Source organism: Leptodactylus fuscus, chromosome 9, assembly GCF_031893055.1.
Source record: "Leptodactylus fuscus isolate aLepFus1 chromosome 9, aLepFus1.hap2, whole genome shotgun sequence".
NCBI classification, from domain to species: Eukaryota; Metazoa; Chordata; class Amphibia; order Anura; family Leptodactylidae; genus Leptodactylus; species Leptodactylus fuscus.
This window is the reverse complement of record NC_134273.1, coordinates 7,029,278-7,045,997: the sequence shown is the minus strand read 5'-3', so window position 1 is coordinate 7,045,997 and position 16,720 is coordinate 7,029,278. Positions and strand designations below refer to the sequence as shown.

The 16,720-nt window shown below is 39.4% G+C and overlaps 1 protein-coding gene across 17 annotated transcripts in view; it reads right to left on the bottom strand.

Moving 5' to 3' along the window:
* Nucleotides 1–16,720, bottom strand: part of NFIA (nuclear factor I A) — a 338,101-nt gene that overhangs the window by 73,775 nt on the left and 247,606 nt on the right. For all 17 annotated transcript variants that reach the window (XM_075287768.1, XM_075287770.1, XM_075287775.1 and 14 more), the window contains exon 4: nt 4,398–4,472. In XM_075287768.1, the coding sequence (XP_075143869.1) occupies nt 4,398–4,472 (75 nt within the window). The remainder of the gene's footprint in view (nt 1–4,397; nt 4,473–16,720) is intronic.

Genomic DNA, 16,720 nt, shown 5'->3' with positions numbered 1-16,720 from the left:
CGGCTCTTCCTCCAGACTCACTAGTGCAGCTTTCTATTGACCCTCTCATTATGCTGAGCTCCATTTATAAACATGGATAAACCACTAAGTTTATGGAGACTTTTTGTGCAGCTTTAATAGGATATTGATCGAGCGCACGGTTTGAGTGGACTGCCATTGAATTGTGTAATGGCATACAAAAGGCAAGGTCACTGCGACTGCTCATTCTCGGGCTGCAGGCTATTTTTTATTATAATCTTTTTCTTCCCTCTAATATCCCGGCACAAATAGCTCCTTCAGTGGAATAGCAGAGCCGAGCGCACAGTGGAGTGCGGGGACATTTCTCATGGCAGGATCAGAGCGATGCAGGGGCCCCTATAGAAATCCTGCACAAGGCGAGTGCAGGGCCCATCGGGCATGGTGGATGAGCGGCAGTCTGGGTCACTGAGCTTTATGCTTATAAAGACAAAGGAGATCCAGACAGTCACCCCGGGGTCCACATACACCTGAGGCCGCCCCCACTATGACCTGACCTAACTACATCCCCCGGGTTCAGACTATTGCTAAGGTTGGCCCTAGATATAACATAGGAAGTTAAACTGATACATTGTAGCAATCTAGAATATTAGATGAACTCTCTGGACTGTAGACTGATACATTGTAGTAAACCAGCAGGACAGCAGACACATCTGTGCAGCAGCTTCTGAAGTCTTCAGCTCGCAGAGGATTATCTAGACTGGATACAACTGTAACAAACCCTCAGCCGTGAGAACTATAAGATCTGTACAGGTTTCCAACATCTGGATGTACACCATTTACTGACAGCAAGCAGAGGTCTTGAGATTGGTGAAGGCATAAAGGGGTAGTCCCAAGTTATGGGCTTATCCCCTGGAGATACATGACCAGCATGGTCCAAGCATTGCATTGTGGCCCAGGTGCTTCATGGCCCATTCATATATGGGACATAGGACCCCTGTGCTCATGATTGGTGGAGGTCTCAGCGGTTGGATCCCTATCAATCATACACTAATCTTACGCATAGGTGATTAACTAAAAAGTGGCAATGACCCATTGAAAATACAATTTATTAGAAAATTATCCTTGTAATTTGGCCACTAGGAGTCGCTGTGTTATTGCTGTCGGCCTTATGTCCTCTATGAATAAATTGAAAAATCATAAAATATTATACAAAGTGTTTATGATGAGGTCCATTACGTTATCTACCTACATAGAGGAACCAGTAGGGTGTAAGGTAAGAGCAGAGCGGCGGACACATGGCGTGCGGCATGCACCTTACTAGAGTAGTGGGTGGCCTGGTACGATGGAGGGCGTAAGACGTTGCCGACCTTTGGAGCACATCTGAATCATATCTGAAACATTGCTGACTCATTAGTGAAATGTAGCAACAAAGAAAAGACGACTAAATAAGAACCAACTGTTCTCCTGAGCGAGCCTGTCCTGACGTGACCGCACATTCCTCCGCAAAATGGGACTCGCACTTCTGATGGGTTTAATATATGATCTGCAGGGGGGCGGCGTTGTCTTATCTGTGCCTGGCACTGAATGTGGGCGAGTTCATTCGTGGAATACCTGGGCTATTTAAAGGGAACCTGTTGTGCTGAAATGGTTTTGACCCGGTTGGATTTGAACCCAGGACCCAGCGCTGACCACAGACCCCCCTCCCTTCCCCCATGGTCAGAGCCAAACTATGCTGGAACAGGCAGAGATTGACCACAAGACTTGGCCAGTGCGGACCCCTGACCCCCTAGGTTCATCTGCTGCTGTCTATAATGGTGTCCCCAATCTGTGCTTCATCAGACGTTGCACAACATCAACTCCCATCATACAATACATGCTGAGGGTTATGGTTCTTGGTACCAGGACCAGCCTGTCTGGGGAAGCCCATGCTGGGACTAGTAGTCCTCCAACAGCATTCCTTTAGATACAGTTCTAGGTCTTTGGTGTTACTGATCATCCATTGTGGGACTTGTAGTTCTCCGGCAGCAGTGGCAAACATTTGTGGACAATCTGGGCTTTGGAAGTCTGTGACCCCCCCCCCCCATTCTGGGGCTGGCAGAAGATTGGATATAGACAACAGTGGGACAGTATTCAATTATGCTGGGACTTGTAGTTCCCCAGCAGTAGCGGCAGAGACTTCAGAATGATACATAGTAAATCCTTATCGCCTTGTAACCTTCTCCACCGCCTTAGTATGCCGGTCACATGGACATAAACCGCACAACGCAATCTATTTCCCTTTTAGGGACTTCTGTTTTATGGATGGATCTGAGGAGCGGAGATTAGTTTTGGGACCCAGTATTTATACCTGGTATGAGGTCAGACACTGCCTCCTATCTGCTGCCCGGCTCACGCTGTAAATTTTCAAGCAATTATACAAATTGACTTTATACGACATTTGCAGAGGTCACAGCATAGTATATACATTACAGCTTCCTGGAGCCGTATCAATGGATGCTGGGGACGGAGGCGCAAGGAATCCTAAGTACAAACACCTAGGTAGATAGCCTATGAGACAAGGCGCTGGCCCTTTAAATCCTGCAGCTCCTGTAATGTAGCAACATAAACTGATACAATGTAAAAACAACACTAACAGGGAAAGTGGCAGAAACTGATACAATGTATAAAGGAGCTGATAGAATATAAAGACACAACAAACGGAACACGACAAAAACTGATACAATGTAAAGAAACTGATAGAATATGAGGACAACATATACAAGGAACGCAACAGAAATGGATACAATATAAAGACAACACAAATAGAACATGACAGAAATTGATACAATGTATAAAGAAACTGATCGACTGAGAAAGTCCTGGAATTTTCTCCGGTCGGGTCTTTTTGTAGTCTGCTCAGCCATTTTTCTAGTCTCTGATATCTGAGGCAACTCCAATAGCAGATATTATAGGTATACCCTTTATATTTCAATGGTTCTGCTTAGGAATCAGGAGGATCAGGATGAACAGTATTATAGCAATGTGCACCAGTAGGCAACGCTGCAGATCTGGAGGTGGTGTAACCAAATCTCTCACAAACCCCGCAGGCTATACAAATCTACATTATTATACATTTGCTGTATCCACTTTCCTTATGTACTTGCTCCTACAAGTTACACTAATTTGTTTCACCACACCTTCCAACAGTAGATCTGTCCCAGTTTAGTTTGGAGCCTACTACAACCCCCAACCTGTGCTGACACCCCAAGGGTTGTAGTCACGGTTGGTTCCATTGGTTCTATTGTTGCATTGCAATAAGTGCAGCTTCCAGGACATGCTGGGAGTTGTAGTTCTGAATTTGAAGAGTCGCAGTTATGTTGCTGTGTTAATAGACATCCTGCAATATGAAATATGTCACATGGTCTGGATGTGTGCATTAATATATATATGTGATTTATAAAATGATGGTGACTCTCTGCTACCCCTGACCTTATATGAAGAGACCCCCTGATCTCTAATGTTCTATTCATACTGTGCAAGGAATGTATACAGCGCTGTATACTGTGTCTGATTTTACAACAGAAGTCAATGCTCAGTGTCTAACTATACAGTATATAGAACCTTGTGTCGGGGGTATACATCACACAATACTCCCAATGCACAGACGGTCAGACTTAACCTGAATTGGTTACACGGCTGCGGTGCAATATCTTACCCCAGAAGACAACAAAAACCAAAGACAAATCAGTAGAACACTTTCCAGTAACTTCTCATGTGTTTTTGTGCCTTGTATGATAAGATATGTCACTGCAGCAGTTTCACCAGTTGCAGAAGTTCGGGATAACTCTGCTACATTCATATAGGATCTGATGGAAGGTGCAGATGTGAACAGAGCCTTACACATGGGGTCAGGAATGTGCAGGTGGTTCGTTTCAGTGATGGCTCCTCTAATGTATCGACCTGGAGGGTGAGAGCTGCGACTCCTCCGAATTCTGTGTGCTTAGTGAGTATTGACGGCCGGTAATGATCACTCTACGCGGTGTCATTCATGCAGACGACATCAGTATCCTATGAAAGGTCAGACCCGGACTCCGGTGTCCATGGGGGTCTCAGAGCAGGGCCGGGGGCCACTGCACACATAGAAACCATTACCTGTTATGTGATACATTGTATGTCATGATCTTCATAGTCACGATTTGGTAGAAGGGTAGATACAATTTTGCACCAATATATCACATATGGCAACTGTGGAAATAACTTTTACTTTTATCATTTTGGGTATAAAGCTCCGGGGTCTCGATGGATACAGACGACAGTCTGACCCCGCTGCCAGGTTGCCCTCAGTGATGTCAGCAATTACAACTGGATACATTGTTTCTATCTGTTCCGCCATTACGACGGCGATACTTTGCATCCTGACATATAAGCAGAATCAATGCGGGGGGGAGGGGGGCACTTACTTTGCGACACTCTGACAAGTTCTGTAACACTGAAAACACCTGAAGTCACGAAGCTGTCTTGGAAGCCCAAATGTCCTGCAAAAGAGAAGCGCAAATTAATATTTCAATACGCCGCCCGTTATCATCCAGCACAACTTTATTGATTTTTGTAAATGGACATGAACGATAAACACCATAAACAGCGCTCGGCCCGGCTGAGTTATTGTGCGGTTTGGGTTTTCAGAAGATTTGAAGACGAATAAAATATCTGCACCTGGACGGATCCTTAATGCACAAGCAACTTAACAGGAAATGTGGAACAGATCGAGTTATAATAACGCGTTACCCCGGATAACCCCGAGTGACTGGTAACACATGAGCAGATCAGGGCCGAGGTATCCCCCTCCAGGGGTGAGCACTGAGATCCTTGATAGATTTAAAGTAACATTATTAAGTAACATCTGATTGGGATTATCTCGAGATGCGTTCCAACCAAACAAAATCGCGAGATCCCGTCTCCCCGTCTGAGGTTACATAAGGGAAATCTCGCAGTAACAGCTGTTAGACAGTCCGCTCCAATATTGCTTTATATAAGAGATCCAGAGACCCTCCTTAATCTATATACATATTCACTTCACAGAGGAGCGCCCCCTTCTGGAAACCCCCTCTATAGGCAAAACATGAGAGTCACTACTGAATACCAACCCTTGTTTTGGTGTATCTGGACTGCCCATTAATTTCAAGGGGTGTGTGCAATACTACAAGGAAACTCTAGTGGCCACTGCTGAGACATAAGTAGCCAATGGCAACTATACCTGGCAGAATAGTGAGCGCAGCTCTGGAGTATAATCCAGGATAAGTAATGTAATGTATGTACACAGTGACTGCACCAGCAGAATAGTGAGCGCAGCTCTGGAGTATAATACAGGATAAGTAATGTAATGTATGTACACAATGACTGTACCAGCAGAATAGTGAGCGCAGCTCTGGAGTATAATACAGGATAAGTAATGTAATGTATGTACACAGTGACCAGCAGAATAGTGAGCGCAGCTCTGGAGTATAATACAGGATAAGTAATGTAATGTATGTACACAGTGACTGTACCAGCAGAATAGTGAGCACAGCTCTGAGGTATAATACAGGATAAGTAATGTAATGTCTGTACACAGTGACTGCACCAGCAGAATAGTGAGCGCAGCTCTGGAGTATAATACAGGATAAGTAATGTAATGTATGTACACAGTGACTGCACCAGCAGAATAGTGAGCGCAGCTCTGGAGTATAATACAGGATAAGTAATGTAATGTATGTACACAGTGACTGTACCAGCAGAATAGTGAGCGCAGCTCTGGAGTATAATACAGGATAAGTAATGTAATGTATGTACACAGTGACCAGCAGAATAGTGAGTGCAGCTCTGGAGTATAATACAGGATAAGTAATGTAATGTATGTACACAGTGACTGCACCAGCAGAATAGTGAGCGCAGCTCTGGAGTATAATACAGGATAAGTAATGTAATGTATGTACACAGTGACTGCACCAGCAGAATAGTGAGCGCAGCTCTGGAGTATAATACAGGATAAGTAATGTAATGTATGTACACAATGACTGTACCAGCAGAATAGTGAGCGCAGCTCTGGAGTATAATACAGGATAAGTAATGTAATGTATGTACACAGTGACCAGCAGAATAGTGAGCGCAGCTCTGGAGTATAATACAGGATAAGTAATGTAATGTATGTACACAGTGACTGCACCAGCAGAATAGTGAGCGCAGCTCTGGAGTATAATACAGGATAAGTAATGTAATGTATGTACACAGTGACTGTACCAGCAGAATAGTGAGCACAGCTCTGAGGTATAATACAGGATAAGTAATGTAATGTCTGTACACAGTGACTGTACCAGCAGAATAGTGAGCGCAGCTCTGGAGTATAATACAGGATAAGTAATGTAATGTATGTACACAGTGACTGCACCAGCAGAATAGTGAGCGCAGCTCTGGAGTATAATACAGGATAAGTAATGTAATGTATGTACACAATGACTGTACCAGCAGAATAGTGAGCGCAGCTCTGGAGTATAATACAGGATAAGTAATGTAATGTATGTACACAGTGACCAGCAGAATAGTGAGTGCAGCTCTGGAGTATAATACAGGATAAGTAATGTAATGTATGTACACAGTGACTGCACCAGCAGAATAGTGAGCGCAGCTCTGGAGTATAATACAGGATAAGTAATGTAATGTATGTACACAATGACTGTACCAGCAGAATAGTGAGCGCAGCTCTGGAGTATAATACAGGATAAGTAATGTAATGTATGTACACAGTGACCAGCAGAATAGTGAGCGCAGCTCTGGAGTATAATACAGGATAAGTAATGTAATGTATGTACACAGTGACTGCACCAGCAGAATAGTGAGCGCAGCTCTGGAGTATAATACAGGATAAGTAATGTAATGTATGTACACAGTGACTGCACCAGCAGAATAGTGAGCGCAGCTCTGGAGTATAATACAGGATAAGTAATGTAATGTATGTACACAGTGACTGCACCAGCAGAATAGTGAGCGCAGCTCTGGAGTATAATACAGGATAAGTAATGTAATGTATGTACACAGTGACTGCACCAGCAGAATAGTGAGCGAAGCTCTGGAGTATAATACAGGATAAGTAATGTAATGTATGTACACAGTGACTGTACCAGCAGAATAGTGAGCGCAGCTCTGGAGTATAATACAGGATAAGTAATGTAATGTATGTACACAGTGACTGTACCAGCAGAATAGTGAGTGCAGCTCTGGAGTATAATACAGGATAAGTAATGTAATGTATGTACACAGTGACTGTACCAGCAGAATAGTGAGCGCAGCTCTGGAGTATAATACAGTATAAGTAATGTAATGTATGTACACAGTGACTGTACCAGCAGAATAGTGAGCGCAGCTCTGGGGTATAATACAGGATAAGTAATGTAATGTATGTACACAGTGACTGTACCAGCAGAATAGTGAGCGCAGCTCTGGAGTATAATACAGGATAAGTAATGTAATGTATGTACACAGTGACTGTACCAGCAGAATAGTGAGCGCAGCTCTGGAGTATAATACAGGATAAGTAATGTAATGTATGTACACAGTGACTGTACCAGCAGAATAGTGAGCGCAGCTCTGGAGTATAATACAGGATAAGTAATGTAATGTATGTACACAGTGACTGTACCAGCAGAATAGTGAGCGCAGCTCTGGAGTATAATACAGGATAAGTAATGTAATGTATGTACACAGTGACTGTACCAGCAGAATAGTGAGCGCAGCTCTGGAGTATAATACAGGATAAGTAATGTAATGTATGTACACAGTGACTGCACCAGCAGAATAGTGAGCGCAGCTCTGGAGTATAATACAGGATAAGTAATGTAATGTATGTACACAGTGACTGCACCAGCAGAATAGTGAGCGAAGCTCTGGAGTATAATACAGGATAAGTAATGTAATGTATGTACACAGTGACTGTACCAGCAGAATAGTGAGCGCAGCTCTGGAGTATAATACAGGATGTAACAGGATCAGTACAGAATAATTATATTTACAAAGTGACAATGTTATAAGTAGATTCATGTTATATATAAGGCCTTTCAATGTATATTATGGGGTCTATAACACGACCACTATATAGACTGGTGACTGGTATTTAATACAATTTATCATGGTCTCGGCTGCCCCAGTAACACTCGGCTTCTTCCTACCGATGAGGCAGACGTCTATTGTTTGGCTTCTAAGACGGCCCAAATCCAGTGCAAAATGTATTCAAGAAATCCCAGGAAAGAAAAAAAAAAACCCTTGTCTTCCCGCAATAAAGGGGAATGAATTATCCCATCCAGAGCATGTCGTGTTCCTACAATGAGCGAACACTTTTAAGACTTTAAATTCATGTAATACAATTCTTGGCTGGATCTTTCCTGTTGAAAAGGCAGAATGGCGGTTATAGAAAAAAAGAGAAAAGGGGGCAATATTTGACAACTGAAATCAGCATAACCTTTTTAGAGCCGCAGTCATGGATGACTGTCCTCTGACCCCGAGAGATTATGTGGGGATTTCAATAACAACAGCTGGAAGTGGCGATGTATGAATAGAAAACTCCGATCTGCGGCCTCCTACAAAGGCCTCGACAATCCCAGGCCAGATCTCTATGTTCATTGGAAAGTGTTTCCCGGTCCTGGCTTAATAGGGTGTAATAATGAGAGTTTTGCTAACCCAGCTCTGCAGCAGCACCGATGAGTTTGCAATGTCACTGATGGATTGCTGCAGCGGAGACGTCCTATATGAAGTACTGCATCTGTCTCTCTGTAAATCACTGCATAGGACAAACAGGATATTCGCGGAGAGTGATGCAATGCACTGGAGACGGGGAATGGAGAGCCGCCATGTCCAATGCAACTCAACTAGGATGGTGGTTAACCCTGAAGATACCTGCGGTATTAATGGGGCACTGCTGCTGGTATTCACAAGTCAACAGGACGATCACCTGTACCCTATGCTAGCCATACAAGTAAACTCAACTGTATACAACCCCAAATCTATTCAATAAGACTGTCCAATATGGCCGTACAGTACAGCAGATTAGATGTCGCATCAGGAGATATGGGAAGAAGATATGGGAGGGACATAAGGGAAGGACATATGGGAAGGAGATATGGGAGGGACATAAGGGAAGGAGATATGGGAAGGAGATATGGGAGGGACATAAGGGAAGGACATATGGGAAGGAGATATGGGAAGGAGATATGGGAAGGAGATATGGGAAGGAGATATGGGAAGGAGATATGGGAAGGAGATATGGGAGGGACATAAGGGAAGGACATATGGGAAGGACATATGGGAAGGAGATATGGGAAGGACATATGGGAAGGAGATATGGGAAGGAGATATGGGAAGGAGATAAGGGAGGGACATATGGGAAGGAGATATGGGAAGGAGATATGGGAGGGACATAAGGGAAGGACATATGGGAAGGAGATATGGGAGGGACATAAGGGAAGGACATATGGGAAGGAGATATGGGAAGGAGATATGGGAAGGAGATATGGGAAGGAGATATGGGAAGGAGATATGGGAAGGAGATATGGGAGGGACATATGGGAAGGACATATGGGAAGGAGATATGGGAAGGAGATATGGGAAGGAGATATGGGAAGGAGATAAGGGAGGGACATATGGGAAGGAGATATGGGAAGGAGATATGGGAGGGACATAAGGGAAGGACATATGGGAAGGACATATGGGAAGGAGATATGGGAAGGAGATAAGGGAGGGACATAAGGGAAGGACATATGGGAAGGACATATAGGAAGGAGATATGGGAAGGAGATAAGGGAGGGACATATGGGAAGGAGATATGGGAGGGAGATATGGGAGGGACATATGGGAAGGACATATGGGAAGGACATATGGGAGGGACATAAGAGCAGGACATATGGGAAGGAGAAGCGTAGATCACACAGCCCCTTTAAGAAAGGTATAGCCCCGCCTGTAGCTAGGCTCTATATTAGATCCCGTGTGTGACATCATCTCCCACAACAGCCAATCAGAAACTCCTTCAAGAAAATCTGTCCTCCCTCTCGCCAGCACTCCGACCCTGCAGACATGGCTGACAGCGAGATACAGTAAAGCTCCTCCAATCCATTAAGAATCTCATAACTGAACTCCTAAGGAAGTAACTTTGTAGCAAACTATACATGAAATGGATACAATATTAATAATTGGATATTATTACAATAGTTGTATCTAGAAGACGGAGGAAACTTATCTTTCTAACTCCACCCACAAATGCCCCCAACTCTGACTCCACAGCCCTGATACATGAATGATGTCATTTCCCCCAACAACCAATCAGAAACCTCTTTAAGAATAGATAACTCCACCTCTTCCTACATAAATGATGTCATCAGCCACAACAACCAATCAGCAATCGCCTAATCCTGAGACTATAGACTATAATCCACCTATAGCGACATCACATCTGCAAGAGATTAAAGTGAAATATCAAAAATATGGAAGTTCTATGAAAACCAAACACCTAATACATGTTTGGTGCGTTGCGATCAGACAAGGGCTTATTATACACATTACCCAGCCTGATATTCCCAACCCAATCTGAGCTTTATTTCCCCTTCACCACAATCACACAAGACCTTGGAGGTTTCCATACAGTAAAGTGGGGGAGCCCTGGCGAGAGCGTCGCCATGTCCAGGGGGGAGGGGGTATCGAAGTACTAACTGCAATCAATCCCTTTCATTTCAATGGAGCTGAGCTGCAATACCAAACACAACCTCTGGACAGGAGTGGTGCCATTTCTTGAAGAAAGCCGCCATGATTCTTTTTACAATTCTCCTTTCCATACGCTCCATTAAAGAAGAGCTAAACTAATGAACCGTAGGGAGTAATTTCTATTTTACCAATATATCTGTCACTGCCAGGGTTTGGCTCCCAGTATCTCGAATGCTCAGAGTTTAGCTTTGCTTTATGCATAACGCCAAGTGTGTGCTGCCAAACAAGTGCCAATTATAATGTTTGGGGGAGGAAAATGGAAAAAGTGTGACGACTTTTAGTGCAGAAAATCATTCTCACAGCAGAAACACGAGGAGGTTACAGTGAAGGGTTTGGACGGGGTCACTCATTAAATCACAGTGACTGCTGCACTACACGATATTGGCTTTTAATAGCACTGCTGCAAGAGTCGCGCCCGGGCTCTCCAAAAACTGATAGATTTGTGTAAAGCCTCCAAATTGCAAAACTAAACTGGGAAGATATACAGAAAAATAATGCAAATAGCTCCAGAGAGTGAAGAGGGAAAGGACAGATGTGAGAGGTCAGTGGTGAGAAGACACTGGAGAGATGGGAGATTCTTCTCCTGGTAATGCAGCAGTGCCAAGAGGCTCCAAGTAGCCAGGAGGAAAGAAAGAAAAGATTCAAGGGAAAGGAAAGATTTGTAGAACAAGTAGTGACCCCAATATCATGGCAGGTGCGCAAATCTGTGAGTTATTAAAAAAAGAAAACCTGGATAAGTTAAAACTGTATACTAAAATACTGCCACCTATGTACAAGAATATAACTACTATAATACTGCCACCTATGTACAAGAATATAACTACTATAATACTACCTCCTATGTACAAGAATATAACTACTATAATACTACCTCCTATGTACAAGAATATAACTACTATAATACTACTCCTATGTACAAGAATATAACTACTATAATACTGCTCCTATGTACAAGAATATAACTACTATAATACTACTCCTATGTACAAGAATATAACTACTATAATACTGCTCCTATGTACAAGAATATAACTACTATAATACTGCCACCTATGTACAAGAATATAACTACTATAATACTGCTCCTATGTACAAGAATATAACTACTATAATACTACTCCTATGTACAAGAATATAACTACTATAATACTACTCCTATGTACAAGAATATAACTACTATAATACTGCTCCTATGTACAAGAATATAACTACTATAATACTGCCACCTATGTACAAGAATATAACTACTATAATACTGCTCCTATGTACAAGAATATAACTACTATAATACTACTCCTATGTACAAGAATATAACTACTATAATACTACTCCTATGTACAAGAATATAACTACTATAATACTGCTCCTATGTACAAGAATATAACTACTATAATACTACTCCTATGTACAAGAATATAACTACTATAATACTACTCCTATGTACAAGAATATAACTACTATAATACTACTCCTTTTTTATAACTCAAATTTTTATTGAAAATTTTTTTAAACAATAAGAAAAGAAAAAACAATTACAAGTTACAAGGCGAACACCCGCCCTGCGAACAGAAAAAGCACACAGTGCAATACAAAATACAATCAGAAGAATAAAAAAAAAAAAAAAAATTAAAGACAAAGAAAGCAACATAGAAAAAAAAGAAAAAGGAAAAAAGGGGGGGGGGGGAGGGAGGGGTTAGTGGGACAGATGAGTGGGGGAGAGGACTAAATGTGGGGGGTGAAAGGGTAGGTAGGGGTGAGTGTGAGCAGTCAGGAAACCAGTGAGAGCGCTCGCCAGGTCAAATACTACTCCTATGTACAAGAATATAACTACTATAATACTGCTCCTATGTACAAGAATATAACTACTATAATACTACTCCTATGTACAAGAATATAACTACTATAATACTACTCCTATGTACAAGAATATAACTACTATAATACTGCTCCTATGTACAAGAATATAACTACTATAATACTACTCCTATGTACAAGAATATAAATACTATAATACTACTCCTATGTACAAGAATATAACTACTATAATACTGCTCCTATGTACAAGAATATAACTACTATAATACTACCTCCTATGTACAAGAATATAACTACTATAATACTGCTCCTATACGCAAGAATATAACTACTATAATACTGCTCCTATGTATAAGAATATAACTACTATAATACTGCCTCCTATGTACAAGAATATAACTACTATAATACTACTCCTATGTATAAGAATATAACTACTATAATACTGCCACCTATGTACAAGAATATAACTACTATAATACTACTCCTATGTACAAGAATATAACTACTATAATACTACTCCTATGTACAAGAATATAACTACTATAATACTACTCCTATGTACAAGAATATAACTACTATAATACTGCTCCTATGTACAAGAATATAACTACTATAATACTACTCCTATGTACAAGAATATAACTACTATAATACTACTCCTATGTACAAGAATATAACTACTATAATACTACTCCTATGTACAAGAATATAACTACTATAATACTGCTCCTATGTACAAGAATATAACTACTATAATACTACCTCCTATGTACAAGAATATAACTACTATAATACTGCTCCTATACGCAAGAATATAACTACTATAATACTGCTCCTATGTATAAGAATATAACTACTATAATACTGCCTCCTATGTACAACAATGGAACTACTATAATACTACTCCTATGTACAAGAATATAACTACTATAATACTGCCTCCTATGTACAAGAATATAACTACTATAATACTGCTCCTATGTACAAGAATATAACTACTATAATACTGCTCATATATACAAGAATATAACTACTATAATACTACTCCTATGTACAAGAATATAACTACTATAATACTGCTCATATGTACAAGAATATAACTACTATAATACTGCTCCTATGTACAAGAATATAACTACTATAATACTACTCCTATGTACAAGAATATAACTACTATAATACTACTCCTATGTACAAGAATATAATTACTATAATACTACTCCTATGTACAAGAATATAATTACTATAATACTACTCCAATGTACAAGAATATAACTACTATAATACTACCTCCTATGTACAAGAATATAACTACTATAATACTACTCCTATGTACAAGAATATAACTACTATAATACTACTCCTATATACAAGAATATAACTACTATAATACTGCTCCTATGTACAAGAATATAACTACTATAATACTGCTCCTATGTACAAGAATATAACTACTATAATACTGCTCCTATGTACAAGAATATAATTACTATAATACTACTCCTATGTACAAGAATATAACTACTATAATACTGCTCCTATGTACAAGAATATAACTACTATAATACTACCTCCTATGTACAAGAATATAACTACTATAATACTACTCCTATGTACAAGAATATAACTACTATAATACTACTCCTATGTACAAGAATATAACTACTATACTACTGCTCCAATGTACAAGAATATAACTACTATAATACTGCTCCTATGTACAAGAATATAACTACTATAATACTACCTCCTATGTACAAGAATATAACTACTATAATACTACTCCTATGTACAAGAATATAACTACTATACTACTGCTCCAATGTACAAGAATATAACTACTATAATACTGCTCCTATGTACAAGAATATAACTACTATAATACTACTCCTATGTACAAGAATATAACTACTATAATACTACCTCCTATGTACAAGAATATAACTACTATAATACTACTCCTATATACAAGAATATAACTACTATAATACTACCTCCTATGTACAAGAATATAACTACTATAATACTACCTCCTATGTACAAGAATATAACTACTATAATACTACTCCTATGTACAAGAATATAACTACTATATTACTGCTCCTATGTACAAGAATATAACTACTATAATACTGCTTCTATGTACAAGAATATAACTACTATAATACTACTCCTATGTACAAGAATATAACTACTATAATACTACTCCTATGTACAAGAATATAACTACTATAATACTGCTCCTATGTACAAGAATATAACTACTATAATACTACCTCCTATGTACAAGAATATAACTACTATAATACTGCTCCTATGTACAAGAATATAACTACTATAATACTACTCCTATGTACAAGAATATAACTACTATAATACTACTCCTATGTACAAGAATATAACTACTATAATACTGCTCCTATGTACAAGAATATAACTACTATAATACTGCTCCTATGTACAAGAATATAACTACTATAATACTGCTCCTATGTACAAGAATATAACTACTATAATACTGCTCCTATGTACAAGAATATAGCTACTATAATACGGCTCCTATGTACAAGAATATAACTACTATAATACTACCTCCTATGTACAAGAATATAACTACTATATTACTGCTCCTATGTACAAGAATATAACTACTATAATACTGCTTCTATGTACAAGAATATAACTACTATAATACTACTCCTATGTACAAGAATATAACTACTATAATACTGCTCCTATGTACAAGAATATAGCTACTATAATACGGCTCCTATGTACAAGAATATAACTACTATAATACTACCTCCTATGTACAAGAATATAACTACTATATTACTGCTCCTATGTACAAGAATATAACTACTATAATACTGCTTCTATGTACAAGAATATAACTACTATAATACTACTCCTATGTACAAGAATATAACTACTATAATACTACTCCTATGTAAAAGAATATAACTACTATAATACTACTCCTATGTACAAGAATATAACTACTATAATACTGCTCCTATGTACAAGAATATAACTACTATAATACTGCTCCTATGTACAAGAATATAACTACTATAATACTGCTCCTATGTACAAGAATATAACTACTATAATACTGCTCCTATGTACAAGAATATAACTACTATAATACTACTCCTATGTACAAGAATATAACTACTATAATACTGCTCCTATGTACAAGAATATAACTACTATAATACTGCTCCTATGTACAAGAATATAACTACTATAATACTGCTCCTATGTACAAGAATATAGCTACTATAATACGGCTCCTATGTACAAGAATATAACTACTATAATACTACCTCCTATGTACAAGAATATAACTACTATAATACTACTCCTATGTACAAGAATATAACTACTATAATACGGCTCCTATGTACAAGAATATAACTACTATAATACTACCTCCTATGTACAGGGATATAACTACTATAATACAATATGCGGTATTAGATTGTTGTGATCACTTTCTCTCTGCGCCCTGTTATTCTGTTCCAGTTCTGATATTTGCAGACGAGATATTTTCCATCCTCTCCGGTTCTTCTGTGCGGTATTACTGAGCACCTGCTCTCGCCTCTAGTTATCATCTTTCCTAATAATGATTTACAGATTATATTTCGTGCTCTGTAAATCTCCAATATAAACAAGCTGTTCCTATAACCCTGAGTTAGTTACTTAGTATATAGGTTGTATACACTGACACCGTCCTGCGGCTACTTTTACTGTTTTCTATCATTTAATCGGACAATCTGTAACACTAAGAGGTAGAAAACCTGCCCAGACCTGACAGTGCGCACAGATAGCGGGTTGTTACATTGTATCCAGTCTAGACTATTTTATATGAACTAAACAGAGTGGTTTACGCATTGTGATAAAAGTGGGTTATTCAGACCCGCATATAATAATATCAGACCGCAGATTGTTACTGGATACATTATATATGTTATGTATTGAGGCTCTTAGTCAGAGAAAATCCCTCTGTGGCTCAACTTTTAAGGTGTTTGTGCCCCATACAGGGGTCCTGGGATTGGGACTGATTTGCATACATCGAAACCCCTTTAATAAAGCCTAACTTTAGAATGTTATATCGCTGCACATTATATGTTCTTGTTCATTATCAAGTCCATAAGAAATGAGCTAAAATCCATTGTTACCC